This window comes from Hermetia illucens, chromosome 2 (assembly GCF_905115235.1).
Source record: "Hermetia illucens chromosome 2, iHerIll2.2.curated.20191125, whole genome shotgun sequence".
Taxonomy (NCBI): domain Eukaryota; kingdom Metazoa; phylum Arthropoda; class Insecta; order Diptera; family Stratiomyidae; genus Hermetia; species Hermetia illucens.
Window position 1 is genome coordinate 190,355,527 of NC_051850.1, and position 25,098 is coordinate 190,380,624.

At 39.4% G+C, this 25,098-nt stretch overlaps 3 protein-coding genes across 4 annotated transcripts in view; 1 reads left to right on the forward strand and 2 right to left on the reverse strand.

Annotated features, from left to right (window-relative positions):
* Window positions 1–4,953: 4,953 nt before the first annotated feature.
* On the forward strand, window positions 4,954–7,031 carry LOC119648635. The gene is made up of 2 exons (XM_038050405.1): window positions 4,954–6,006; window positions 6,054–7,031. Exons 1-2 carry the CDS (start codon window positions 4,954–4,956, stop codon window positions 7,029–7,031), a joined length of 2,031 nt encoding a protein of 676 aa, XP_037906333.1.
* A 2,833-nt stretch (window positions 7,032–9,864) lies between these two features.
* Window positions 9,865–20,436, reverse strand: LOC119649117 (dual specificity protein kinase splB-like). Of its 2 annotated transcripts, XM_038051119.1 has the most exons (4): window positions 20,354–20,436; window positions 19,448–19,503; window positions 12,202–13,160; window positions 9,865–12,146 (listed from the first exon to the last, which is right to left on the reverse strand). In XM_038051119.1, exons 3-4 carry the CDS (start codon window positions 13,117–13,119, stop codon window positions 10,524–10,526), a joined length of 2,541 nt encoding a protein of 846 aa, XP_037907047.1. In that variant the 5' UTR covers window positions 13,120–13,160; window positions 19,448–19,503; window positions 20,354–20,436; the 3' UTR covers window positions 9,865–10,523. The 2 variants fall into 2 exon arrangements, with proteins under 2 accessions (XP_037907047.1, XP_037907046.1); XM_038051118.1 differs by lacking the exons at window positions 19,448–19,503; window positions 20,354–20,436 and adding an exon at window positions 20,239–20,260.
* LOC119649119 (tight junction-associated protein 1) overlaps window positions 20,343–25,098 on the reverse strand; it is a 74,814-nt gene continuing 70,058 nt past the window's right edge. Inside the window, exon 3 of the mRNA XM_038051120.1 lies at window positions 20,343–20,549. Coding sequence (XP_037907048.1) covers window positions 20,343–20,549 — 207 coding nt within the window. The remainder of the gene's footprint in view (window positions 20,550–25,098) is intronic.

Consider the following 25,098-nt stretch of genomic DNA (forward strand, 5'->3'; position numbering starts at 1 on the left):
TGAAATCCACAAATAAGGAACATGCAATATTTTAAACACATTGAATTTGTATTTCCTGCAATTTTCCACATAAAAAGATAGCAATGATTTGATAAAAACAGAATATTCCGTACAGATGACTTATTCATAAAATTTGAGCAGCTTTATTCCGTAAACATGTAACACATTTAGAGAACTTTTAAATATTTTGCTTCATGCGCGCATAGTGTAAATAAATATTTTTCCAACGTAAATGTCAGTACACCAACTAAAGTATGTTGTATTTAAGAGACTAGTAGACGCCCTTTGCGAATTATTTAAACATACTTATACATTAATAGGTAGAAGAGGGCTACCTAAAATTAACGTTGAACAGTAAATACATATCTTTATAGGGGACTGATTATCTGAAGTACCATATTATGTTCGGTCTGAGTATCACTCTGAAATAGACTTTTTGTTTGCTTTAAGTTTAGATATTTAAAAAGTTTACATTCTTTAGCGCGATTTTTTCAAGCGCGGTTCCACGGAGCTACTAGAGGCTGGTTACATGCTGAGGTTGAATTTTCTTCATAATAGTAGTAACCATAGTCAAATCGTTGGTCAACTCTTCTGGACATTGAGGATACTAACTAAGCTTTGGATAAATTTGGGAATACGTAAGGGTAGCAAAGTGAAAATACTGTGAACCGACGTTTTATGGTATACATCAGTTTTTCGTACTTAAGTTTTTTCTGTCTTCGTTTTTATCCACATCCCTTCGAAATAGGGTTCGGCTTTTTCAAAGTTCGTTTAATGCATGCAAATTAAGCAGATTAACACATATATGTATATAACGATAAAATAATAGCACTTGTTGAAATATTATTCCATTGTAAATACAGAAAATAAACTTTGCTTGATAATAACATTCACATGTTTAAATATTCTTCAATATCCTAACTAGTTAATACATGTGTATTCATAGTACGGAATTAAATGTATTTGCGGGTTGTATTTTGGTTAGTTTTCTTCTTAATTTAAATACTATAGTTGACTATCTTGTTTTGATTTGGTTGCGGTTTGGGCTTAATATTCATTTAAGCGTTTTCAAAATGGCAAAAAGTTGGTTTGTTTATCAACTTCTTGTTGAAATATGAGTAAAAAGAAGGACATGCTGCATTTTCTCCTTTCGCTTTAAATGTGACATGCTGGTTCAACTGGAAGGTGGGGAGGTCACATATTAATCATTGATAAGTTTTAGTTATTCAGGAGTCATGTGTAAAAGGGAAACATGTTGTCATCGTGAATGACACCGTAAAATAAGTTGTTGGCCTTGTAGAAAGTAGCAACAATGAATTTTGGTTTGTTCATAAATTGACAAAAAGGTCGCAGAGCTGTGTGGCTTAAAAATGAAGGAAATTTGTCAAATTCAATGGTCGTGAAGTATTTGTCCACATGTGATTGTTGTCTAAGGAAGATCTTTATCCGTTTGAGAAATACCAAGCCAGTTAACAAAAGTGGAAGACCTAGGTGGCAATAGAAGGTAAAGTGTCCAATATAAATAGAAAACCGTTTTGAAGGTGATGGATTTCGAGATCTCAATCTTCTAAATAGAGCCTAATTATGCTTCTTTCTGCATATTTCAAGCGAATTGAGAATAGTTCACCCTCCTCTTTACTCAAATTTCAGCAATCGGTAGTTTTATAGTACAATCCTAATCTGTAGAATTACATATGCATATACTCGGTCCAGGATGCTTCCTAAGGGTGTCTACTTTATATTTTACCGTAGCTTATTTAATGTTATAAAAATTATTTTTTATTCTCCCTCAATCATTAATTTGTTTAGAGTCTAATTTCACATTTCATTCAGTTATAATAAAATATATATGCTTTCTTGTTGACTACAATTATATTGCCTTACACTGTAAACTTATGTTTCTTTTTCCACTAAATTAATATGCAATATTCCATCGACTATTTTTGGTAAAGTGATCAATGCAAGAGTTTGCCAATATAATGAGCGATTCCTAGATAGCTATGTAAATATATAATGATATTCTTGTTCACTAATTAGACTATTTAATTGGTTTTATCGTTAGGTAGGATTTTGAGATGCTGACATTGAAGCATTTGAGTTGCAGCGGCAGCAAATATGCGGAAAAGGCTTCCTTGAGAATTATACATTATTTAAGAGAAAGTTCTTTTTCAACCATTCCATTTATATTATATTTTTATGGGGCTTTGCTATATTTTATGGATTGTGCATTCGAAATTATTGTATTTTGAAGATTTCGTTCTATTTTGTGCATCTATTGTAAATAAATTTAGGTGATATGTTTGCACTAACAAATAAGAGGAGGAATATTTGGTAGAATAAGTTACAATAGTTTACATTGTTTGGTATTTATCTGCTTCTGTTCGAAAATATGTAAAGCCGGTGGGTGAATACATACACAGTTTCATTTCATTTCAGTTATTCAAATATAATTTGTGCTAAATATGTATATAGTTCCTTCATGATAAGTAATAACAAAGAATATTCTACAAACTTTCTGCTGTCTTCATAAATAAATGCCTTCCGAAACGTTCCGCAATCAATATGATAATAATGCTTTACTTGATATTATATAATACTGATATAGCTTATAGTACTACAATAAATTGATTGAAAGTCATCAACGAATTCGTTTTCAAAATTCAACATGACAAAATTATGAATGTGGAATTTGTTTAAAAATTAATCTCTTTTCTTGTGGAAGGGTATACTCGAACTCGAAGCGTATTACTCCACTATTATTTTCTTAACTTTTCTGCCCGATAAGAATATGGTTGTCTGCCGCCTCAGGATATCAATCTTCCTGAACCATATACTATCTAAAATATGTATTGGAGACTGCAGAAGACTAACCAGTTTGTTTATTTCATTTTAAGGGAGTGATAACCCTACACCCTTAGACAGGCGCGCTTATCGCAGATAGTCCGGTTAAAACAATTGTATCAATATACGCTCTTCAGAGGCATATTCATTGGTTTCCAATGAAAAGTATTATTAACACGAGTAATTGACCTAGAAATCATTTAAGTCATTTTCTGGCCCCTTTGCAATATTGGATTTGAAAGCATTGTGAGTATATGTGAGATGAAGTAGTCAATGGTCAACCATCTGACTTGGAGCATGTTATTCGCCTTTCTGAATATTTCGCTACTGTATACGTCCATGATATTCATTTTAATTATAATTAAGAATATGAAATAGTAAAAAGTAACAATAAGAAAATATAGACTATGATAGTAAAGACTGAAGAGCAGACATAATATATATATATATATATATTGGAAGTAAGCAAATGCTCTGAGCATTCAGAAGACCCCCGATTCGAGCTTTGCGATGAGATATAAATGAAAAATTCCAGTGGATAACTAAACTATTTTCACCCCTACTGCTAGAAGAACGAAATGCTGGAAACTCCACAACCAATTCTGATAAAGTTTCTATTTGGCTTTATAATATTACGCACTTTTACCACCATGTAGGTTCATACTGCAGTTCCATGGGTCTTCAATTCTGAAAAGGACTCCCTAGATGAGTTCACAAGAAAATGATAAAGTATACCCTGACTTGGCTGATATGTTCTCCTCTAGTCAATCAGATCTAAATTAGTCGGTGAGAAGCTGTTAAAATCAAGCAGATCCGTTAGTATTTAATCGTAAAGAATAGATATCATTAAACGAAGAGATAAGAATATGTACGCTCCGTGATAGACAGTAATAGTGACTAAATTTATTCCGAAAGCAAAATCACCTTCACAAAAGTGGAGACTGTTGACATATTTCTTTAAAAGTAGCTTTGAAGCTCTACTACTTTACAATAATAAATTAAAATTCGTCCGTTTCCATTGCTTATACTGTCCACATGAAGAACTTTACGAAAGCACGAGGGGTTACTTAAAAAGAAACAGAGTACCAAATATTTGATGGCTAATTTCTGCAGATTTAAAAGATGTGGCGTTACTAAAGGATTTAAAGCAAGGACAAAGGAAATGTTTCTGCTGTGAGATTGTTATGTTGTTAGGAACAGAAGAAATCATTATTTAAAAATAAAATTGGCAAAGAACGATCTTGGATCTCAGTAATCTCAAACTTGTAGTTAAAAATAGCATTTATGAACCCCTCGTCAATTAAAAGAAATCCTATTGCCTCCCCTTCTTATTAAGTTAGGATTGGATTGGTTAGGATGAAGAAAGATGATAATGGTTGTGCTTATTTAAAATAAAAATTCCTAGGAGAAATCAGCTTTTATCATTTGCATAACATAATTTTTACAAACTATTGATAGATATTTATTAGTAGTTTTCAATTAACTATGGATGTCCACGGTGTTTCTAGAGGTTAAATCAAGTTGAAACAATAAAGTCAATTTTTCTATTCATTAGCGAAAATTCGATCGATATTTGTGTGCAAAGCAATTAAAAGTAAAAATAAATAAAATGTTGAAAACATTTTATTCAATAACTTTACGCCCTGAAAAACAAATGGTATACTCCTAATCTTAAATTCCTGTTTGAATGAATAAGGATGGTCATTGTTATAGTCAACATCATCATTTTTATTGGATTTTAGAATAAATCTGGCTCAAGGGTACACAGTGGGAAAAGCACCTGACCTAAGAACGAATCGCTACTATCCCATTGGTTACTTTCATTACCAACATTTTATTTCAAACTATCAACGCAAGCTGATAAAACTGTTTCAGTTTTCATTGAACTGACTCGCCTCCAAAGAAGGTAGTGTCACAAACGAGCAATCGCGACAACGATGGGTAGCAAAGGAGTCGAGTTCGAGACGCCGACCGATATGGACCACAATATGTTCCGTGTTTAAAAACGTGAAATAAACAATTCTTGTAAACAGTTAAAGTCTTTGATTTCTGTCTCGGCCCCTGCGACAGATCAGAAGTGGGATTTTCCTTTTTGGTTTCGGTGAATGCAAAATGCCGCGACAAAAATTCCCAATCGCAGATTTAACGTGCCCGGTATTACGGAAGTTGCTGCGCGACCGGGAGTTGAGATCGGCCGGGCGAAAACCGGATTTAGTGAAGCGGTTGATCGACAGTGAAGGTAGCGATGAAATCGAATTGTCCGACAACGAAATCGAAGACAATGACAACGACCTTCCACAGACGGTTTCCGCTTTGGTGGAAAATGTGGCGTCAATAATGGCGGCCATTAAAAATGGCCAAGTCGGTGTACCACCCGTACCACCTGTTCCACCCGTTCCATCAGCTGTCCTACCCCAGGACGACGATGCTATTGCCGAAGCTCATCATCAACGCACACCATTCAATATTACCGCACCGACTCATTCAACGGCTTTCGGCGATATCGAGCCGACACTACGACGGCGCAACGAGACGATGACGTCAACTCGTCAACCGACCGCGGAATACGTATTTCAACCACAAGATGTTATCGGGATTCTACCAACATTTGACCCGCTCGACGATGTGTCCCCATCAGCCGAACAATTCATCGACCGAATTGAAAAATTGGCTCAGGTATATCACTGGGAGGAATACCTCGTTCTGTTTGCCGCTCAGGCTAAGTTGAAAGGCCCGGCGAAACGATGGATTGACGGATTGCAAACGACGTTTGCAACGTGGGAAGAATTCTCCAAAGCGCTAATTGCAGATTTCCCCAGTCGATTTACGACAGAAGATATGCGACAGCGGCTCGATAGCAGCCGTCGCGCACACAACGAAACAACCGAAGAATATTTTTTCCGCGTCTGCGCAATGGGACGACGGGCGAAGCTTGACGACGAAACGATCGTGTATTACATACGACGAGGGCTTTGTATGAAACCATTACAAACTGCCATAGCCACGATGCATTTCAACACGCCGAGCGAAATGCTAGTGGCCATACGACGATTTGTAGCGAACGATCCGGGAATGAACGATAGTTCCAATAGCGTTCGGGGTGAACGAACGAATATACTCCGATCGCCGCCGCTGCTGAATGCTGCAAACCAAACTCGAGGCTATGTTACAATTGTTTCGAAAGAGGGCATTTGCCGTTGAACTGTCCGAAGCCGCAACGAAGACCACGATGCGTGAAATGCAATAGAACTGGCCATGCGCAGAATGACTGCCCGACAGCCGCGCGAACAGAAGCCAACCGCCGAGAGACAATAAATCGTATAGCACAACACACAGACAACAAATTGCTAACGAAGACAGTGGAAATAGGCGACGATGAATTTGAGTGTATTGTGGACTCAGCAAGTAGCTGTTCTTTGATCAGACAGTCTGAGGCTCAACGAATTGGACAGATTAAACAAGTCGAGCCAGCACAACAACTTAAAGGGTTCGGTGGAGCTGTATACCTTTGCAATAAGAAAATAATTGCAACAATCAGAATTGACGACGTGATACTGGAGGGAGTTTTGTATATCGTGGACGACGAACAGATGGATAAGCCGATACTCATTGGAACCGATATTCTACTGCAAGAAGGTAGGTGCTGCACAATTCGTGGTCGTGAATTTAAAATGAAATCGGAATTCGAGAACATACGAACCGGACCAATATCATCAATCGATAAAGAACAACTGTCTGAAGTATTGGAAAAATGGCATAAGTGTTTTTCTACTAATTTATCAACGATCGGTCGTTCAAATTCCACCGAAATGGAAATCCGTGTTACAACCAGCAAACCAGTCAGTCGACAGCCTTACAAGGTTCCGTTCCCGAGGCGATTGAAAGTGGAAGAAATGATCGACGAGCTACTGAAAGCTGGAATAATTCGACCGAGCGAGTCGGAATATTCATCTCCGGTCATACTGGTCGCGAAATCAGATGGTACAGACCGACTTTGTATCGATTATCGAGCATTAAACGCGATTACAGTGAAGGAACCATTCCCAGTTCCCAGTGTGGAAGAGCAAGTGGCACAATTGGCCGGAAATTCCTTCTTTACTACGCTGGATTTCATTTCAGGATATTACCAAATCCCGATTGCCGAATCATCGAAAAAGTATACGGCTTTCGCCACTCATATAGGTCAATAGGAATTCAACGTAGCTCCATTTGCATTGACCAACGCTCCATTCAAATTCCAAAGAGAAATCCGAAAAATCACATCGAGAATGAAACGACGAGTAGTATCTTATGTTGACGAAATCATCATACCGAGCAAAAATATCAAAGAAGGCTTGGAAGCGTTGGATGAGTTCTTAGGAATATTAGCGGAAATCGGTATGACATTAAATATAAAGAAATGTACAGTTTTAGCGACCGAAGTATCCTTTTCGGGACATCGAATCACTAAGGAAGGTCTTCTACCCGGTGAAGTGAAAACCGATGCAATCCAGAAATTCCCAACACCTAGTAATCGAACCGAGGTTCGACGGTTTCTTGGAGTAACTAGTTTCTTTCGACGATTCGTTCAAGGATATGCTCAGATAGCTTTACCGTTAACTCGATTGCTGAAAACGAAGGATGCGGAACCATTTACATGGACATTTCTTGAACAGGAAGCATTCGATACCTTACGAAGAGCTCTTTATCATCCACCGATTTTAGAGATCTACGACGTCAAGCGACAGCACGAAGTCGTCACCCGTCACACGGACGCGAGTTCGAATGGAATTGCTGGAGTGTTACTTCAAGAGAGCGACAACGGGTTAAAACCTGTCATGTACTTCAGTCGGAAGTGCTCGGAGACGGAAGCGAAATATCACAGTCATGAGCTAGAGGTTCTAGCCATAGTCGACAGCCTGGAACGGTTCAGAATGTTTTTGATCGGAAAGAGGTTTCGTGTCATTACTGATTGTGCTGCAATAACATCTACGAAAAATAAAACGCCGTTACATCCTCACATTGCTAGATGGTGGCTACGTCTTCAGGAATTCGATTGTGAATACATCCATCGAAGTGCTGACCGCATGCGACATGTAGACGCTCTGAGCAGAGCACCCGTAGAGCCTCCAAACCCAACCAAGACAGTCGCCGACCTCGTCCTTAAGGTGGAACTCGATGAACACGATTTCTTGACGACCATCCAGCTGCAGGATATGAAGTTAGCAAATATTGTCAAAGTTCTTCAAGGAATGAGCTCTGAACAAGCGACACAGATTCGACGCGAATACGTTTACAAAAATAACCGTTTGTACCGCAAAGTTGACGATCAGTTGAGATTCGTTGTACCGACGGCAATGCGATGGAGAGTAGTGCGTACGTACCACGATGACATGGGACACTTTGCTGCGGAGAAAACTTTAGATCGATTGAGGAAAGATTTTTGGTTCCCGAAAATGAGAAAATATGTCAAATCATATATATCAGCATGCATGGAATGCGTGTACAATAAGACGGTGACAGGGAAGGCCGAAGGGCAGCTATACATCGACACTGTGAAACCTATTCCCTTCATGCGATTGCACCTGGATCATGTAGGACCACTGCCGAAGACGTCACGAGGAAATCAATATATCCTGGGGATCACCGATCCTTTTACTAAATTTACAGTCTTAAAAGCCGTCCGTAGCGTAAACACCCAGCCAGTAATACGAGCGTTGAATGAATTGACTTCGTATTTTGGGCTACCAGCTATTGTCGTCACCGATCGAGGCACGGCTTTCACTTCTCACAACTTTGCCGAATACTGTAAATTAAACGGGATCCAACACATTCAAACAGCTGTTCGAACACCTCGAGCCAACGGCTCAATTGAAAGAATTAATCAAATGGTTTGCAAATGTCTTCGAGCCAGCTGTGTAAGCGATTCAGATTGGAACACAGCTATCCGCGACATCCAGTGGACTTTGAACAGCAATACAAATGCAACGACCAAATATAGTCCGAACGATCTCATATTCGATTTTCGATTGCGGGACGTTGTTCATAACCGTCTCGTACAAGCCATCCACGATGAAGCGAACGATTCACAAGAAAGTATCGATATCCGACGGGAAAGGGCAACTAAAGCGATTGAAGCCGAGCAGGCAAAATGGAAGCAGCGATTCGATAGGCAGCGCAAGAAGCCTTCTCAATATCAGGAGGGTGATCTGGTCGTGATTACCAACGTTGCTCCTTCGACGGGGTTTTCTCGAAATCTGGAGCCGCGATATCGAGGGCCGTATGTAATTTCGAAAGTCTTAAGGTTCGACCGATACGTCGTTGAAGATATCGAAGGTCTCCAACGTCGACAAAGGCGCTTTAATTCGGTGTTCCACGCCGAACATCTTAAACCGTGGTGCACAGTTGCGCCTTTCCTCGACAACGATACCGATGGGAGTGACAACGAAGAAGACCCGGGGAACGTGCCCGGCCAGGAGTCCGATTTATCAGGAGTGGCCGAACTGTCACAAACGAGCAATCGCGACAACGATGGGTAGCAAAGGAGTCGAGTTCGAGACGCCGACCGATATGGACCACAATATGTTCCGTGTTTAAAAACGTGAAATAAACAATTCTTGTAAACAGTTAAAGTCTTTGATTTCTGTCTCGGCCCCTGTGACAGTAGTTACCTTTTCTTCTCGAGCATTTGGAAAATGGAGAATTTATCGAGAATTTTCTTACAGTCCCCAATAGTAATTTTGGGTATTCCTCAGAAAGAAAGACGTACAATTTCCCGTAAGTCATGCAGAAACATAGAGATTATCGATGAAGATGACAAGTGTCAATAGCGCACTCCATTTTGGACGCATTGCTCCCTATCTTAGGTTTTCGGGAGTCACAGTATTACTTCAAAGTGCCCAATAGCAAACCTTATTGGCTCATAGCTCTTTTATTGAGTACCATAATTTCAAACGCTTCGAGCGGATAAGAAGATATTTTTTTTCGGCCCAAAACTAAACTATTCCACACAACATACATACATATTGATAAACAACTATGATATAATAAAAGAAAGAAAACCAAAAATTTTATTTCAAAATTTTGAAATAATTGGAAAAAAATGAAATATATTATAAAAAGTTCTTCTTTTATAGAGCTTGAAGCTTAAACTCTCTTAGAGATTCAATATATCTAGATAAATAGTATATAGTTTAGTTTTTATAATACACAAGGGTGAAATTTAACAAAAAAGTTATTTACAAAAATTCTAATCGTCAATTTATTCAAGGATCTAAATATTAATTGAGCCCCATATGCTTCCACAGCAATACAAGTAAAAAGTACGGTCGACCTGAGTAAATTCTAACCAAATTATAAGTTTAACCTTAAACTCAAATAAAGTGTTTAGTTTACATTTCAATTTTATATGGCAGGAAAAAACAATTTGCGGTGCTTTTTGTTTTAAAAAAGAATAATGTTTTGATCCTTTTTTGGCTTCAGCTTATAAAATTCTAACATTTCTCAATAAAGTTGTTTCTGAGCAACATGGAATTTCCGCTCGTATTGCTGATCAAAGATGCGAAAGATAAAACTGCCATTTAAGATACGTACAAAGGGTAAGAGATTATCGTCTACGGCAATTGATTACACATATGCAAGTTGAATTACTCAATCTTTTGCTTCTTTTTCTTTTATAAAGTGGAGCGAAGAAGTTAAAAAAATTAAAGATTTGTTTCAGTTCTAAGTGGAAGCGGATGATTCTTAGTAGTTTCAAGCTGTTCGTTACTACTATTCGAATTGCAGCTGCCTGGAGAATTGTCGACAGATGCAATTTTCTCAGAGTTAGTCGTCGTGTTTGCAGTTTTCGTCGAATGCTCTGATTTACTAACATTGCGAATCGACCATTCGTTCTGTTTGAGCAAGAATTGCTTAACGTTATATTCCATTTGGGCTAAATCCGTAGATAGATGTTCATGTGAGTTGGCCTGGTTTGACCTGGATGGCATCTCGCTTTTGGCCAACACCAATGTAGTTCTATCAATTGAGTTAGGAGTGGAAGTGTTATTGCATTTGAGTCCCGTGTCCTGGTTCACAGAGAAATAATGTGTCTGAGCAATGATATCACCGCAAGTGTGACGGTTTTCAACTGGAATTTTATTATCCTTAGCATAAGAAGTTAACTGTTGTAATTGTTGCTGGTGCAGGTAGCTGTGACAATGGTAGAAGTTATTATTAAGCGTATTTTGGATGCCGTTCATGTGAATAGGATTGGTGGCTATTCGGTTTGTTGAATCTGAAACGGAAAACTTTTCAGTGGATTTAATGTTATTGCGTGGTTGAGAAGCTTGGGGTATTGTGCTGCAGTGATTGTGATTGCCACCCAAGAGCTGCACACTGTTGCAAAACTGACTAGCCGTAGTCACTTTGTGGTTCCGATGTTGTTGCTGAGAATTATTCTGTACCCACTCTGCCACCCGTGTTAACTGTTGACGTCGTAAAAGGGCACTTTCCTGAACATCGATATCTAGTCCACAGCTCGATATCGAACTCGATTGTGTTCCAGATTTACTAGTTGTATTTTTAAAACTCGAGTTCAGCGAATTTTCACCAGCTAACATGAAAATATCATAATGTTGTTTACTTTGCGGATTATTTTGTAGATCCATTATAAACCTATTCCAGTTCTGTTGTTGCTCTAAACAACTGCTGGCATGAATAGGAGGATTCCGAGTATTATCAAAAATTGCCACTGAATTTTTCCGGTCATTGTCTACCTCGTTATTTACGCCCTGGCTTACACTACCTAACGCTCCCTCAATAGCAAGGAGTTTACCTTGTATTACACCCTGTTTGCCCTGTTCCTGTTGAAACGATTGTTGGTTTTCTGGATTATCTGAATTTAGAGCTAGACTATCAGCGTTTTGCGCGCCATTCACAGCATCACAGTATTTATCAGTATTTTGGTTTATGTTCTTAGTGTTTTTATCACTAAGATCCACTATGATCGTGCTTTCAACATGGTTATCTGATTCGGTAGTGTTATTTCCCGACTCAGCGTTAAGTAAAAGTAAATTAGCGTTGGGTGTTGATAGTTTTATGCCAGTGGAAGAATTGATTTGCGAAGAAGTGGTTGGGGAATTTACACTCTGCTTGGACATTAACATTGAAATTTTCGACGTTATAATGTCCTTTGTATCATCCAGTTCTTCGTCGAGAAAGCGTGGTGGTCGAGTGTAAACTACTGGTGTAACTTCGGAATCTATGTTGTCGAGCAGAATATTATTCGATCCATTTTGGATACGAAGAGCACAAAGCCGGGGACCCCGATGTAATGGGTTTTCAGCCTGAAATGATGAATGGGTTTTAAAGAACAGATTTAAATACCTAACAGCGACTTACCTTTATAGTTTTAATAAGATTCCTATTGAAATTTTCGAAAATTTTCGCTCCTTCACTGCTACTAGTCTTGCTCCATAGACTGTTAGTACTCCCCATTATTGTATTTTTTGCATTATCTAAATTCTTATCATTACTACCATGAACACTATTAGTTTCTTGTTGCAATTTGTTCTCCGACTTTTTATCAGCGGTAATATCACTCTTATCACTCTTTTGACTAGTGCATGTACCTGATACCGGTTGCTGTAAATTGGCATTTCTGTTGCTTGCTTCCTTGTCATTATCTTCACTGTTATCACACAACAAAGTAGCAGAACCATTTTGTCTAAGCAGAGCACCATTCTCAAGTGGTTTAACTTCAACTTCGTTCTGCAACGTACGGCTAAACGAATTGCAGAGTTCGGCGCCCAAGCTTAAGTTTGGCGATTTATTATTAAATTTCCTCAAATCCGCTATCTCATTTTCCAGTTTTCTCGTTTCCACAATATATTTGGCAGTGTCGCATATTTGTTGCTGTTGTTGTTTGCTAACAGTACGATCACAGAGACGATGATGTCCCAGAATAGGGTTAACCATGAGGTCATCCTTCTTTGCTGGTGTAAAAAGTTTTTCATTGTCGAGGAGATCTGATACACTGCTTTTCGTCTCGGAGATAACTGAATCACTAGACTTAACTATCTTCATGATATACGGGCTGTTTGTCCGCGATGGTGAATTGAGATTACTATTGCAGCGCAGGCACAATGAGTTTCCACTTTCGCTTTGAACAAGGGTCTGCGTGCCTACGCTATATGTTCTGGGTTCGTCAATCAATACGGTCAAGTCCTTTGGAGAACAATTACATGTATCACAATGCTTAACTTCACTTGCTTTAAGCTCATCTTGAAGATATTTGGCCATTGCAGATGGCGAAATCATTTGATCCGCGTTGCTATTGCAGTCTGAGTTATTTCGCGCATCTGGGGAAAAAGGCAAAGGTTAGATTCAAATATCCTGGGAAACTGTATATGCTATCTATTCTAGGAATAGCTTATTTGAAAATCAATATTTTTTTTTACTTTGTCATCATAAACTGAGCGCCAATCTCTTATTGGCTTTAAACAAACTTATTTGGGAGTGCAAACAAAAGATTATTTTTTCATTCTAAATTGTGTTTATCCATCTATGTATAAAGGCCTACAAATAAGTTCTGTCGGTTTTCACAATATATGGCGTAGCTTGTTTTTTATTCCATTGATCCACATTTCCAAACATTCATCGGAAAGCTACTGTCAATAGGCACAAATGTCAGTATAAATTATTTAATTGAAGTGTAAACAACAATACTTTTTTCATCAACGAAAATGGCCAATTTTGTACCAAATAATGTGTTTTTGCGGGGAATTCTACTTCATCATTTCAATATGAAGAAAAAAGCAACCGAAAGTCATCGCATTTTGGTGGAAGTTTATGGTGACCATGCTCTATCTGAGCGAACGTATCAGAGGTGGTTTGGACGGTTTAAAGGTGGCAATTTTGACTTGGAAGACGAAGAGCGCGCCGGACGGCCAACAATTTTTGAAGATGAAGAATTAGAGGCATTGCTCGACCAAGATTCATCGCAAACGCAAGAGGAACTTGGAAAAACACTTGGAGTCACTCAGCAAGCCATTTCCCACCGTTTAAAAGCAATGGGAATGATCCGAAAGGTCGGAAATTGGGTTCCGTATGAACTGAAGCCAAGAGACGTCGAACGCCGTTTTTTCACGTGCGAACAACTGTTCCAACGACAAGAAAGGAAGGGTTTTCTGCATCGAATAGTTACTGGTGATGAAAAGTGGATCCATTACGATAATCCTAAGCGTCGGGCAACGTGGGGATACCCCGACCATGCCTCATCATCGACGGCCAAAGCGGAAATTAATGGTGAGAAGATCATGCTGTTTATATGGTGGGACCATCTGGGCGTGGTATACTATGAGCTGTTAAAACCGAATGAAACGGTCACGGATAAACTCTACCGACGTCAAATGATGCGTTTGAGCCGCGAACTCAAGAAAAAACGACTGCAATACCAGCAAAGGCATGATAAAGTTATTTTGCAACATGACAATGCTCATCCACATGTTGCACAGCCCGTTAAAACATATCTAGAAATATTGAAATGGGAAGTCCTACCCCACCCGCCGTACTCTCCAGACATTGCTCCTTCTGATTACTATTTGTTCCGGTCGATGCAGCATGGCCTGGCTGACCAGCACTTCTCCAATTACGACGAACTCAAAAAATGGCTCGATGAGTGGATAGCGGCCAAGCCGCCCAATTTTTGTCGCGATGGTATCTATGAATTGCTCGAAAGATGGAAGAAAGTTGTGGCTAGCGATGGGCAATACTTTGAACAATAAATGTATAACCAATTTTTCACAATAAAGCTTCAAATTTAAAAAAAAACAAGTCGGGGAATCGGAAGCTGGACGCTTCAGGTACGAAAGGTTTTGTGTATTTCTTAGTACGTAGCACGTAATATATCCATATATTATGTGAGAGTATCCATTTCCGGGTGATGTTGACATTCATAGTCTTCAATTTGGAAAGAAGCAACAACTTTGATGTACTATAACTTTGTTAGTAATAGTGCGATTTCTACCAAACTTGGTAAGATCAGACTCTATATTATAGCCTACATTAATGCAAAATTTCGTGGTGCTAACATGAACTTAAGAGGGGTTTTGCAGCGAATTACTAAAAATTATAGTTATATACTATTGTTAACTTTATTTGAACAGATATCGGTATGGAAGGTATTTCGGAACTAAGGCACCATATAGTGACAGCCTCCTAATTTTTTTCAAATTTTTCGGGTGGGTAGTTTCTGAGAATGGCCCCCTTAAAGAAATGATCACTTTCAAGCCCCGCACTCCCCACCTTTCCAACAAATGTCAAAACTAAGACCGGCTTTGAAAAGTACTAATCAAGACCTTCAATTTGATACCCCACATTACTATATTCGGTGAAAAAAAATTTTACACCCCTCTTTTGCATGTATGGGGACCCCCCTTTAAATTCGACGTAACATGATGTGACTCACTGTATGCATGAGCGTTCACAGTTCCCACCTTTATACCAAATTTGGTGCCAATCGCTATAGCCATCTCCGAGAAAAATGCGTGTAACCGACAGACAGACAGACAGGCAGGCAGCAAAAAAGGCGATAGCAGCAGGTAAACTTCGTATTGGATGGGTGGTTTGCCGGATACGAGAGCAAAGTCAGGTGCATAAATGTTTTAAGCACTGGCAGTTCGGCCACATTGCGAAAGCCTGTACCAGCTCACAAGACAGATCTAGTCTGTGCCGCAAGTGCGGAGAGCAAGGCCATTTTGCGAAGGATTGCAACGGAAAGCCCGAATGCGTGTTCTGTGTCGAAATGAAAAATAGCAACAGCGCCCACATTGCAGGAAGCAGTAATTGCCCAGTATTCAGAAAGGCGTTCATAAATAAGCATAAATGAAGTTTATGCAACTAAATTTGAACCACTGTCGAGCGGCCCAAGACCTGCTCTCCAAGAGCGTGTTTGAAAATAATGTCGACGTAGCTATTGTATGCGAATAATATGAAAATCTTCATAGCGGAGTATGGGTAGCTGACAAAAACAGCAAAGCCGCGATATGGAGCTGCGGAAGTTGTGCTATAGAAGATGTAAAAAAACATCCAGAGAACGGATTTACACGTGCCAAAATGGGAGGTATATACATCTATAGTTGTTACGCAGCCCCGAGCCTCACGCTGGAGGAATTCACCTTGTTGCTTGAGAAATTATCCTTTGATGCCAGGCGCTATAATCCCAAAATAATTGCCGGTGATTTCAACTCATGGGCAGAAGAATGAGGAAGCAGAAAAACAAATGCAAGGGGGCAAATACTGCTAGAGGCATGCTCGCGTCTAAATGTCGTACTTGCGAACTCTGGGGGAGTCAACACATACCGGAGGGGAGAATTACAATCGGTGGTAGACCTCACCTTCGTCAGTGATACCCTAATCAAAGACTTGCAGTGGCATGTTAGCGAAGAGTACACACACAGCGATCATCAGGCTATTGTCTTCCAAACCTCGCGTAGGAATTATATGAAGCCACCAAAAAGAATAACGATGAGTTGGGTAACTAACAAATTCGATGAAGAAATGTTCAAGGAGGTACTTCTAGATGACACATTAGTATCGGGAAGCGCACAAGAAAAAGCTTTACAAGCCGCGGAAAAATTGCAGCGGGCATGCGATGCCTCTATGCCACGGCGTAGCGCTTTCCGAAGACGAAATCCCAATTTCTGGTGGAATTCAGAAATTGAGGAATGTCGGAAAAACTGCCTCAGAGCTAGAAGATGCTCCCAGCGCAGAAGAAATCAACCTGAATTCGTTGAGCTGCACATGCAATACAAGAACGCGAGGAAAAAATTGCAAGTAGCTATCACGAAGAGCAAATCCGAACATTTCAAGCGGATATGTACCGAAGCTGATTCTGATCCATGGGGTGGCGCCTACAGGTCTGTAATATCATCACTGAAAGGCAAGCGCTCCCCACCGATTACCTGTCGAAAATTACTACAAAACATAGTGGACACCCTCTTCCCAGAGGATATAAACTACACAAATCTGCCTAAAGTTCATGTAAACCCCGACGAAATTCCTGAAGTGGTAGAAGAGGAAATTTTTGATGCAACAAGGAAATTCGCTGAAAATAAGACCCCAGGGCGAGATGGAATCCCGAATATCGCCCTGAAAGTGGCAGCCAGGTCAGCACCAGGTATGTTTGCCAAAGTTTTTACGGCATGCCTTAGAGAAGGAGAATTCCCCGAGCACTGGAAGCTGCAAAAGTTGATACTTATTCCGAAGCCAGGTAAACCATTGGGAGACCCCTCCTCATATCGACCGATATGTTTGGTCAATACCATTGGTAAACTATTTGAAGGAGTATTATACAACAGGCTGCTCGCTGTTGCGGAAAAGGAAGGAGGCCTATCCGACAAGCAATTCGGGGAGGTCAACCGTCGATGCAATCAACATGATGACTGGCCTGGCTTGCGCTGCAATACAAGATGACAAATGCTGTGCAGTGGTGACACTCGATGTAAAAAATGCATTCAACACTGCAAAGTGGACGAAAATCGTAGAGGCTCTAACCAAACTACAGGCTCCGAAGTACATTGTACGCATCGTTGTTGTATTATATTTCTTCTTAGAAGAAGATTATATTGCGACTCGGACGATGGACAGAAATTATTCGCAATGACGTGCGGCGTACCACATTACTGTGGAATTGTGTGTATTACTGTGGTTAATTATGTACAATGGAGTGCTGACGCTAGGCCTACCTAACCGCGTGAACACTATTGGCTTTGTGGACAATATCGGGGTAACAATAGTGGCAAAACGCTTAGACGAGATCGAAATCTATGCAAATGAAGCGATATGGGAGATCAATTCCTGGTTGAAAAAGTCCGGTCTATCACTTGCTGAACATAAAACGGAACTAGTGCTAATCAGCAAAAGAAGGAAAGACACGACCGTGAAAATTAAAGTTGGTGAAAAAACAATTTACTCCCAAGAGTCGCTTAAATATTTGGGAGCAATGATTGACAAAAGACTCAATTTTAAAAAACACATTGAGCCGCTGCAACTAAAGCATCTTCCATCGCTGTAACGATCTCGAGGATACTACCGAACATTGGTGGACCAAGACAAAGTCGACGTCGTCTTATTTCAAGGGTAGTTAGTTCCGTGCTACTCTACGCAGCTCCAGTTTCGGCAACCGTTCTGGAAAACAAATCAAACTGCGGAAAACTAGGAATGGCGTATCGACTAAGTGCACTCCGGGTATGCAGTGCTTATCGAACGACATCAGGAGAAGCAGCATATGAACTGGCAGGGACAATCCCCATAGACATCTTGGCGGATGAAGGTCGGCGTCTCTACGACAATATGTATGCAATCGGTGAGTCAATTGTACTTCGACGGCAACTAGCACGGCGAGAATCCATCGCAAAATGGCAAAAGAGATGGAACGAGGCACAAACTGGCCGTTGGACCTACCGTATCATTCCACACATTCGAAGATGGATTGAAAGGAATCAGGGGGAACTAAGCTACGAGCTAACACAGTTTTTAAGTGGACATGGAGGTTATCGGACTTATCTTTATCGATTTGGACACGACGAGTCACCATGGTGCCCAAGATGTGGTAACGTGGCTGAGAATGCGGAGCATGTTGTGTTTGAGTGCCCAAGGCTTACAGCACACCGAACTAGGCTGGAGGCGATCGCAGACAGGCGCTTAACACCTGGAAATATAGTGGAGTTTATGTTGGAATCAACGGAGGCTTGGAATCAAGTGGTAATTGAGCTGAAAATGATTCATGAACAGCTAAGGCATGAAGAACTGCGAAGAAAGCAAGAAAGGGAGCGAACAATAATGCGCCGCAGTTAAGAACTGATCCAGCCCCACGATGCAATGCTTATAGCAGTCCCGTGGGGAGAGTGGAAGAAGAAGGAGGTGGTTTTAGTGAGTAGAAGTCTCACATAACTGTATGGCAGGAGCCAGCAGTAGGTTTTGAACCTTTCCACCTTCCAACGATGAAAAAAAAGGAAAAAGACAGACAGGCAGACAGACAGACAGACGGTAAACCGATTTTAATAAGGTTTTGTGTTTACACAACTTAAGGGGGTTTTCCTGTCAATTACTAAAAATTATAGTAATACTATACTATTATTAACTTTATTTGAACAGGTATCGATATGGAAGGTATTTCGGAGCCTAGGCACCATATAGTGGCAGCCTCCTGATTTTTTCCAGATTTTTCGATTGGGTAGTTCCTGATAATGGGTTCGTTAAAAAAATGACCACTTTCAACCCCCCGCACTCCCCACCTTTTCAGCAAAAGTCAAAACTAATACCGGCTTCGAAAAGTACTAACCGAGACCTTTAATTTGATACCTCACGTGACTATATTTGATGAAAAAAAAATTTACACCCCCCTTTTGCATGTATGGACCCCCCCTTAAATTCGTCGTAAAAGGATGTAACTCACTATATGCATAAGCGTTCACAGTTCCCACCTTTCTACCAAATTTGGTGTCAATCGCTATAATCGTCTCCGAGAAAAATGCGTGTGACGGACAGACAGACAGACAGACAGTAAACCGATTTTAATAAGGTTTTGTTTTACAAACAAAGCCTTAAAAATCGACAGAACTTATTTGTAGGCCTTTAGGTTTACCTATAAGCCGACGATTCGGAGAAAAAACGTACAACAGATATACGCATGTATTGAATCTACAAAAAAATATTTCTATGTACAATCATTCATTTACAAAAGAAATAAAGAAGCTTTCTACAGAGGAAACAAACTTCTGGTAATAATTATATACACAGTCAGTCATATCTTCCTTACCTCACGTGTTATAAACATATGTTTGTATGTACATTTGCTAGACTTAAATTATAATAAACATACTAAACTTCCTAGAATCACATTAAAGAATAGCAACTATGGATTAACTCAATTTTTAGAGGAAGTGCATTGATTTCTTATTACGAGGAATTTTTTTGTGATTTTAATTTGAGGTTTTATAAAAAAATATCAGCAAGTTTGTTTGGACATATGTATATATATACATATATGATTGTTGAGTCCATTGCTTTGGATCCAAGAGGAGTGGGAAGCTGAAATTTGGTAACATCGGCGTATAACATTATAAATCAACGAAAAATTGTCATGAAAAAGTCACTTAAAAGAAGTGGAGTTAGTTAATTATAAAAATTGTAAAGAATTTGGCTTTCGCGAAGTTAAAGAATCATAACTAGACACCTAGAAAACATCTAGAATGTTTCCTTCGACCATACAGTGTAGAACCTTATAAAATGCTCTCGCGGAGTATGTGTTTTTTTAAGGTCGTATTTCCTAGAAATCGTAACAAAAAATTATGCACTCAATCGCATAGATCGGAGGCAGTTTCGGAACAAACCAATTAGAATTGTGAAAGTTAAATAATAAATATAACATTATACCATCCATTCATTCCACACTTATTGATAGTGTCGATGCAATCAAAGCGTGTGCAAGAAAGCTCTAGCTAAAATAGAAGGGTAAGCGGAAAAGCAAAGCAAAACTACTAACACTTACCAAGTCCCCTCATTGAGTATACCATTGCAGTGGGTGGGAAAGGACATAAGGGGGGAGGGGAATCTGATGCTGGAAGTACTTTATAAGATCCAGATGTAGCAAGTCCAACGCCGCTCGTACTACCTTCGGAATCTGAATGCGAATTCGTTTCGAGGCGCATATATGTCGAGACTTTCGATTGAATTTCAACTGGAAGCTGTAAAATAACAGGAAAATTCAAAAGTTAGTTATTGTATTCTTTCTATATTTTCTTATCCATGGAGTTTTAGTATGTTGGGAAGTTGCAAAATATTTACCGAGGGTCCAAAAACCCCTGGCCCTGGACGCGCTGCTGCAACTACTACCCCTCGTCTTTACAATAAAGTCAGAGGCGTAGGTTGTAGTATACGGATTTAAACTAAATAGCATGTGACCGCCTACCGCACACGAGCACGGGATACCGCAGACGTCGATGTTGTTTTCAAATTATTCAAAATAAAAAATCCCGATAATAGATTCGACTAGCCTAGGACGAGACTTCCGCTTCCGAACGGGACAAACGCGGAAGAAGAGAATAAATAAACAGGTTGCAAGTAATATAGGGTCAAAAAACACGATTCTACACAAGTTGAGTATCTATCCATCGATATTTCACTTATTCAAAAGTTTCGAATAGCACAATTGCAAAAGTCCAAATTCCAGTTAATACGAGGGTAGTTCAATAAGTCTTTAGAATAAAGTGTAAAAACATTTTTTTTGAGTAATCTCCTTGGAGCTCTATTCACTTGGTCAATCGTTTTTCTAGTTTTTTTTCAACTTTCCGAAAAGTGTGTTTTCGGAAGTCCCTAAAATAAGCACTTACAGAGGCAATGACGTCTTCGTTGTCCGTAAATCTCTGTCCACCGAGCCACTTTTTCAAGTTTGGAAATAAGAAAAAGTCACTGGGGGCTAAATATCGTGAATACGGTGGGTGTTCGACCAATTCAAAGTTTAATTCTTCAATTTTAGCCATTGAAACGAAGCACGTGTGAACTCGGGCGTTGTCGTGATGAAAAAGAATTTTTTTTTTCGCCAAATGTGGTGTTTTTTTTTTTAATTTCTTCTTTCAGCTGCCCTAATAATGATAGAGGAGAAGGTCTAAATTTGGCCCCTGCTGGTATTTTGACTCCCTACGATTCTACGCGACACAAAACAGCCACAGATAAAAACGCCACTGTGCAACAACCACAATCTTAACAGCTGTTTTTTCATGTATCCATATGTCATTTAAATGACAAATGGTAGAGACAAATTCTAGTTTCTGTTCTTTGTGTTCTTCTAACTTTCTTCCAAGAAGATATTTGTTGTCGGTATTCCTGTAAATGTGGCATGTTTAAATGGTGTTTTGTGCTAAAAAGTTTTTACAGGTTCAGCAGTATTACATATCAAGGTAATGCTGAAGCACGGCTTACTTTTCGTTTTATTTTTTGCTTTTTTTTTCTGTGATTGCATAAGTCTAATATGGTCCCCCGTTCGGTTTCGATTATGGCCTCCGCGGGCCATAATCGATGTTTGAAACACAAAAGTATTAAAGATTGCTGTATTGTTTCCTATAGATGCCCCGGAACAGCATTATGTTAACCGTAGCCAAAAAGAGGAAAACATGGGACCCGGAACAAATGAAAAAAGCTATAGATGCAGTCAGGAGTAAGACGATGGGTTACAAAAAAGCCGTAAAAATGTTTGGCGTACCGAGGACTACATTAAGAAGGTTGATGCACGATCTAGGAGAGTCTGAAAAAATTGTTGAAAAACCGCTAGGCAGGAAAACTGTACTTCCACCTAATATAGAAAAGAAACTCGTGGAGTATATTCTTCTAATGGAAGCGAAATACTATGGTCTAACACGAATAGATGTTCGGCGAATGGCCTATCAGTTAGCTTTGAAAAATAACATACCCAACAATTTTACAAAGGAAATAGCAGGGCGTTCGTGGTTAGACCTTTTTCTACGAAGACACAAACACGAACTTTCTTTAAGAAAACCATTAGGAACATCTTTTGCCCGTGTTCAAGGCTTTAACCGTGAGACAGTAAAGGAATTTTTTGAGATTTTGAAGGCGGAAATGGAAAAAATTCGATACCCTCCTGATCGCATTTTCAACGTTGACGAGACCGGGCTGACAATCGTTCAATCTAAAGTTCCTCAAATAATTGGGAAGAAAGGCAAAAAACAGATAGGTGCTTTAACTGCTGCGGAACGAGGATCATTGATGACCGTGGTTTGCTTTATGAATGTTTCCGGGTTTTTTATACCACCCATGATGATTTTCCCCAGAAAAAATTATTCCGATATACTTATGAAAGGAGCACCGCATGGTGCTATCGGCAAAGTCCACCCATCCGGCTGGATTCAAACGAATTTATTCACCGATTGGTTTCGTCATTTTCTTTCTAAAACAAATCCAACTAAGGAGTCGCCTGTACTGTTAATACTCGACGGGCATTACAGCCACACTCGTAACATTGAACTTCTGGAGTTAGCTCATGAGAACTATGTAACAATAGTTACTCTTCCACCTCACACCACGCATAAATTGCAGCCCCTGGATAAAACCTTTATGGGGGCACTAAAAACCTATTATAGTGAAAAAATCCGAAATTTCTTGTTGCATTCCGATCGGTTGCTTAAACCCTACGATATCGCCGAATTGTTTGGTCGAGCCTATCTACGAAGCTCAACAGGAGAAATCGCTGCAAATGAATTTCGCGTCACCGGAATCTACCCCTTTAATCCGCAGATTTTTTCTGACGCAGATTTTTTAGCAGAAGCTCAAGTTTATAACGATGAAAACACTTCCGAAAACCGCCCAGGGAGCAACACACAGGAAAATTTGACTGCATCGCAAAGGGATGAGTTGTTGCATCATCAGTTAAACATCATAGTTTCACCAGAAATTATTCAACCAATACCAAAACCTAAAAATAAAACTTCGAATCGAGGGCGAAAACGTACCACACCAAAAGTACTCACTTCTTCTGCATATAGAACACACCTGGCAGGTACATCAAGTGCTTCAGATGGAAATCAGAATCCTGACAATATCCAAAGTCGTAGCCGTGGAGGGAAAACCACTGTCTCAGATGAAAATCATTTAGACACACAATCCGACAGCTTCGACGAAGGACCTTCAAATGATAAAATACCAACGAGCTTAGATGCAGAATGCTTATTTTGTGATGCAAGGTATTCAAATGACCAACAAGGGGAGGAGTGGATTCAATGCCAGGGATGCAATTTATGGGCTCATTGCGTTTGTGCGGGAAACGAAGGAGATTATTATATTTGCGATTTTTGCCGATAACTTTATTTTATATGTATCTTGATTTCGTTTTTATTATGTTCATTATTATTTTTTTATTAATGGATTTACTTAATTTTAAGAAAAGAAGGTAATTTATTGTTTATTTTTTACTTAATTGTTAAGTTTTGGAGAATATTTTTTAAAGAATTTTTCATACTTCCAATATGGCCCCCTGGGTGCCATATTACCCACACTTTACATCAAAACCAAAATTTTGGATACGTCGAAATATACGATTTTGTTAAAAATATATGGAATTTTATCATGTTTTTTCCTTACGAATCAATGACCAGGAAAATATTGAAATGCATAGCACATGAAACTTGACATGCCGATCTTCATTTTTCTTTTCATGCTCGAAAAACAAAAGGGGGGGCCACATTTAGACCTTCTCCTCTACATAATACTCACCAGTAATTGTTTTACCCTTTTCCAAATAGTCAATAAGGATAATTCCACGGGCATCCCAAAAAACTGTAGCCATAACCTTACCAGCTGACTTTACGGTCTTCGTTTTCTTTGGAGCTGATTCACCCGTGCCGATCCACTGTTTTGACTGTTCCTTCGTCTCAGGAGTGTAGTGGTGTATCCACAGCCACAAACCGACGAAAAAATTCCTCAGGATTCCCACTTATGCGCGCCAAAAGAGCCTCAGAGGTGACCACTCTATTTCGTTTATTCTCAGCTGAGAGCAAACGCGGCACCCGTCTTGCTGATAGCTTTCTCATGCCTAATTTTTCATGTATAATTGAAAAAACTGTCCCTATTGATATCCCTGTGGCCACAGCTAACTCGCGCACTTTTAATCTTCTATCCTTCCACACCATATCGTGGATTTTATTGATGATTTCGGGAGTAGTCACTTTTACGGGCCTTCCTCAACGTGGTTCGTCACTTGTTGATTTACGACCACGCTTAAATTCATTTACCCAATTATAAAGCGTTGCTAAGGCGGGGGCAGATGTGCCATGAACCGAGTCTAATTCATTTTTTATCTCATATGGATTTAAGCCCTTTAAATGAAAATGTTTTATTACCGCTCTGAACTCGTTTTTTTTCCATTTTTTTTAACAAGCATTTTTTTTCAATTGATTATAAAAACACGTAAACTTAGAAGATGTGGACTGTGACTGCACTATATATGATATCTAGTCGGGAGTGGCGCTGACTAAAAACAGATGATTTAGGGCGATTCCCGCGCCATCCGTTGGTCATTCTAAGGACTTATTGAACTACCCTCGTAGAATGCATATTTATGATCATCTTTGAGATGATGCCACAACGATTTTCATCGCTGCAGCAGTCGCGGTAGTAACCGATGGGTTTAGAATAAAGCTAAAGGTTTTGTTTTCAACTTTTACGGTTTATTAAACATAAAATATATAAAAAAGTAGGTAGAAAAAGTTTCGGTTAATAAAATCA

What these genes read in the sequence shown, in the direction of transcription:
- LOC119648635 (XM_038050405.1), top strand. Translation starts at nt 4,954, where the DNA reads ATGCCGCGACAAAAATTCCCAATCGCAGATTTAACGTGCCCGGTATTA. An exon ending in CAAACCAAACTCGAGGCTAT is followed by an intron (nt 6,007 to 6,053) that starts GTTACAATTGTT and finishes AACTGTCCGAAG; the next exon opens with CCGCAACGAAGACCACGATG.
- LOC119649117 (XM_038051118.1), bottom strand. An exon ending in ATCTTATTAAAACTATAAAG is followed by an intron (nt 12,147 to 12,201) that starts GTAAGTCGCTGT and finishes TCATCATTTCAG; the next exon opens with GCTGAAAACCCATTACATCG.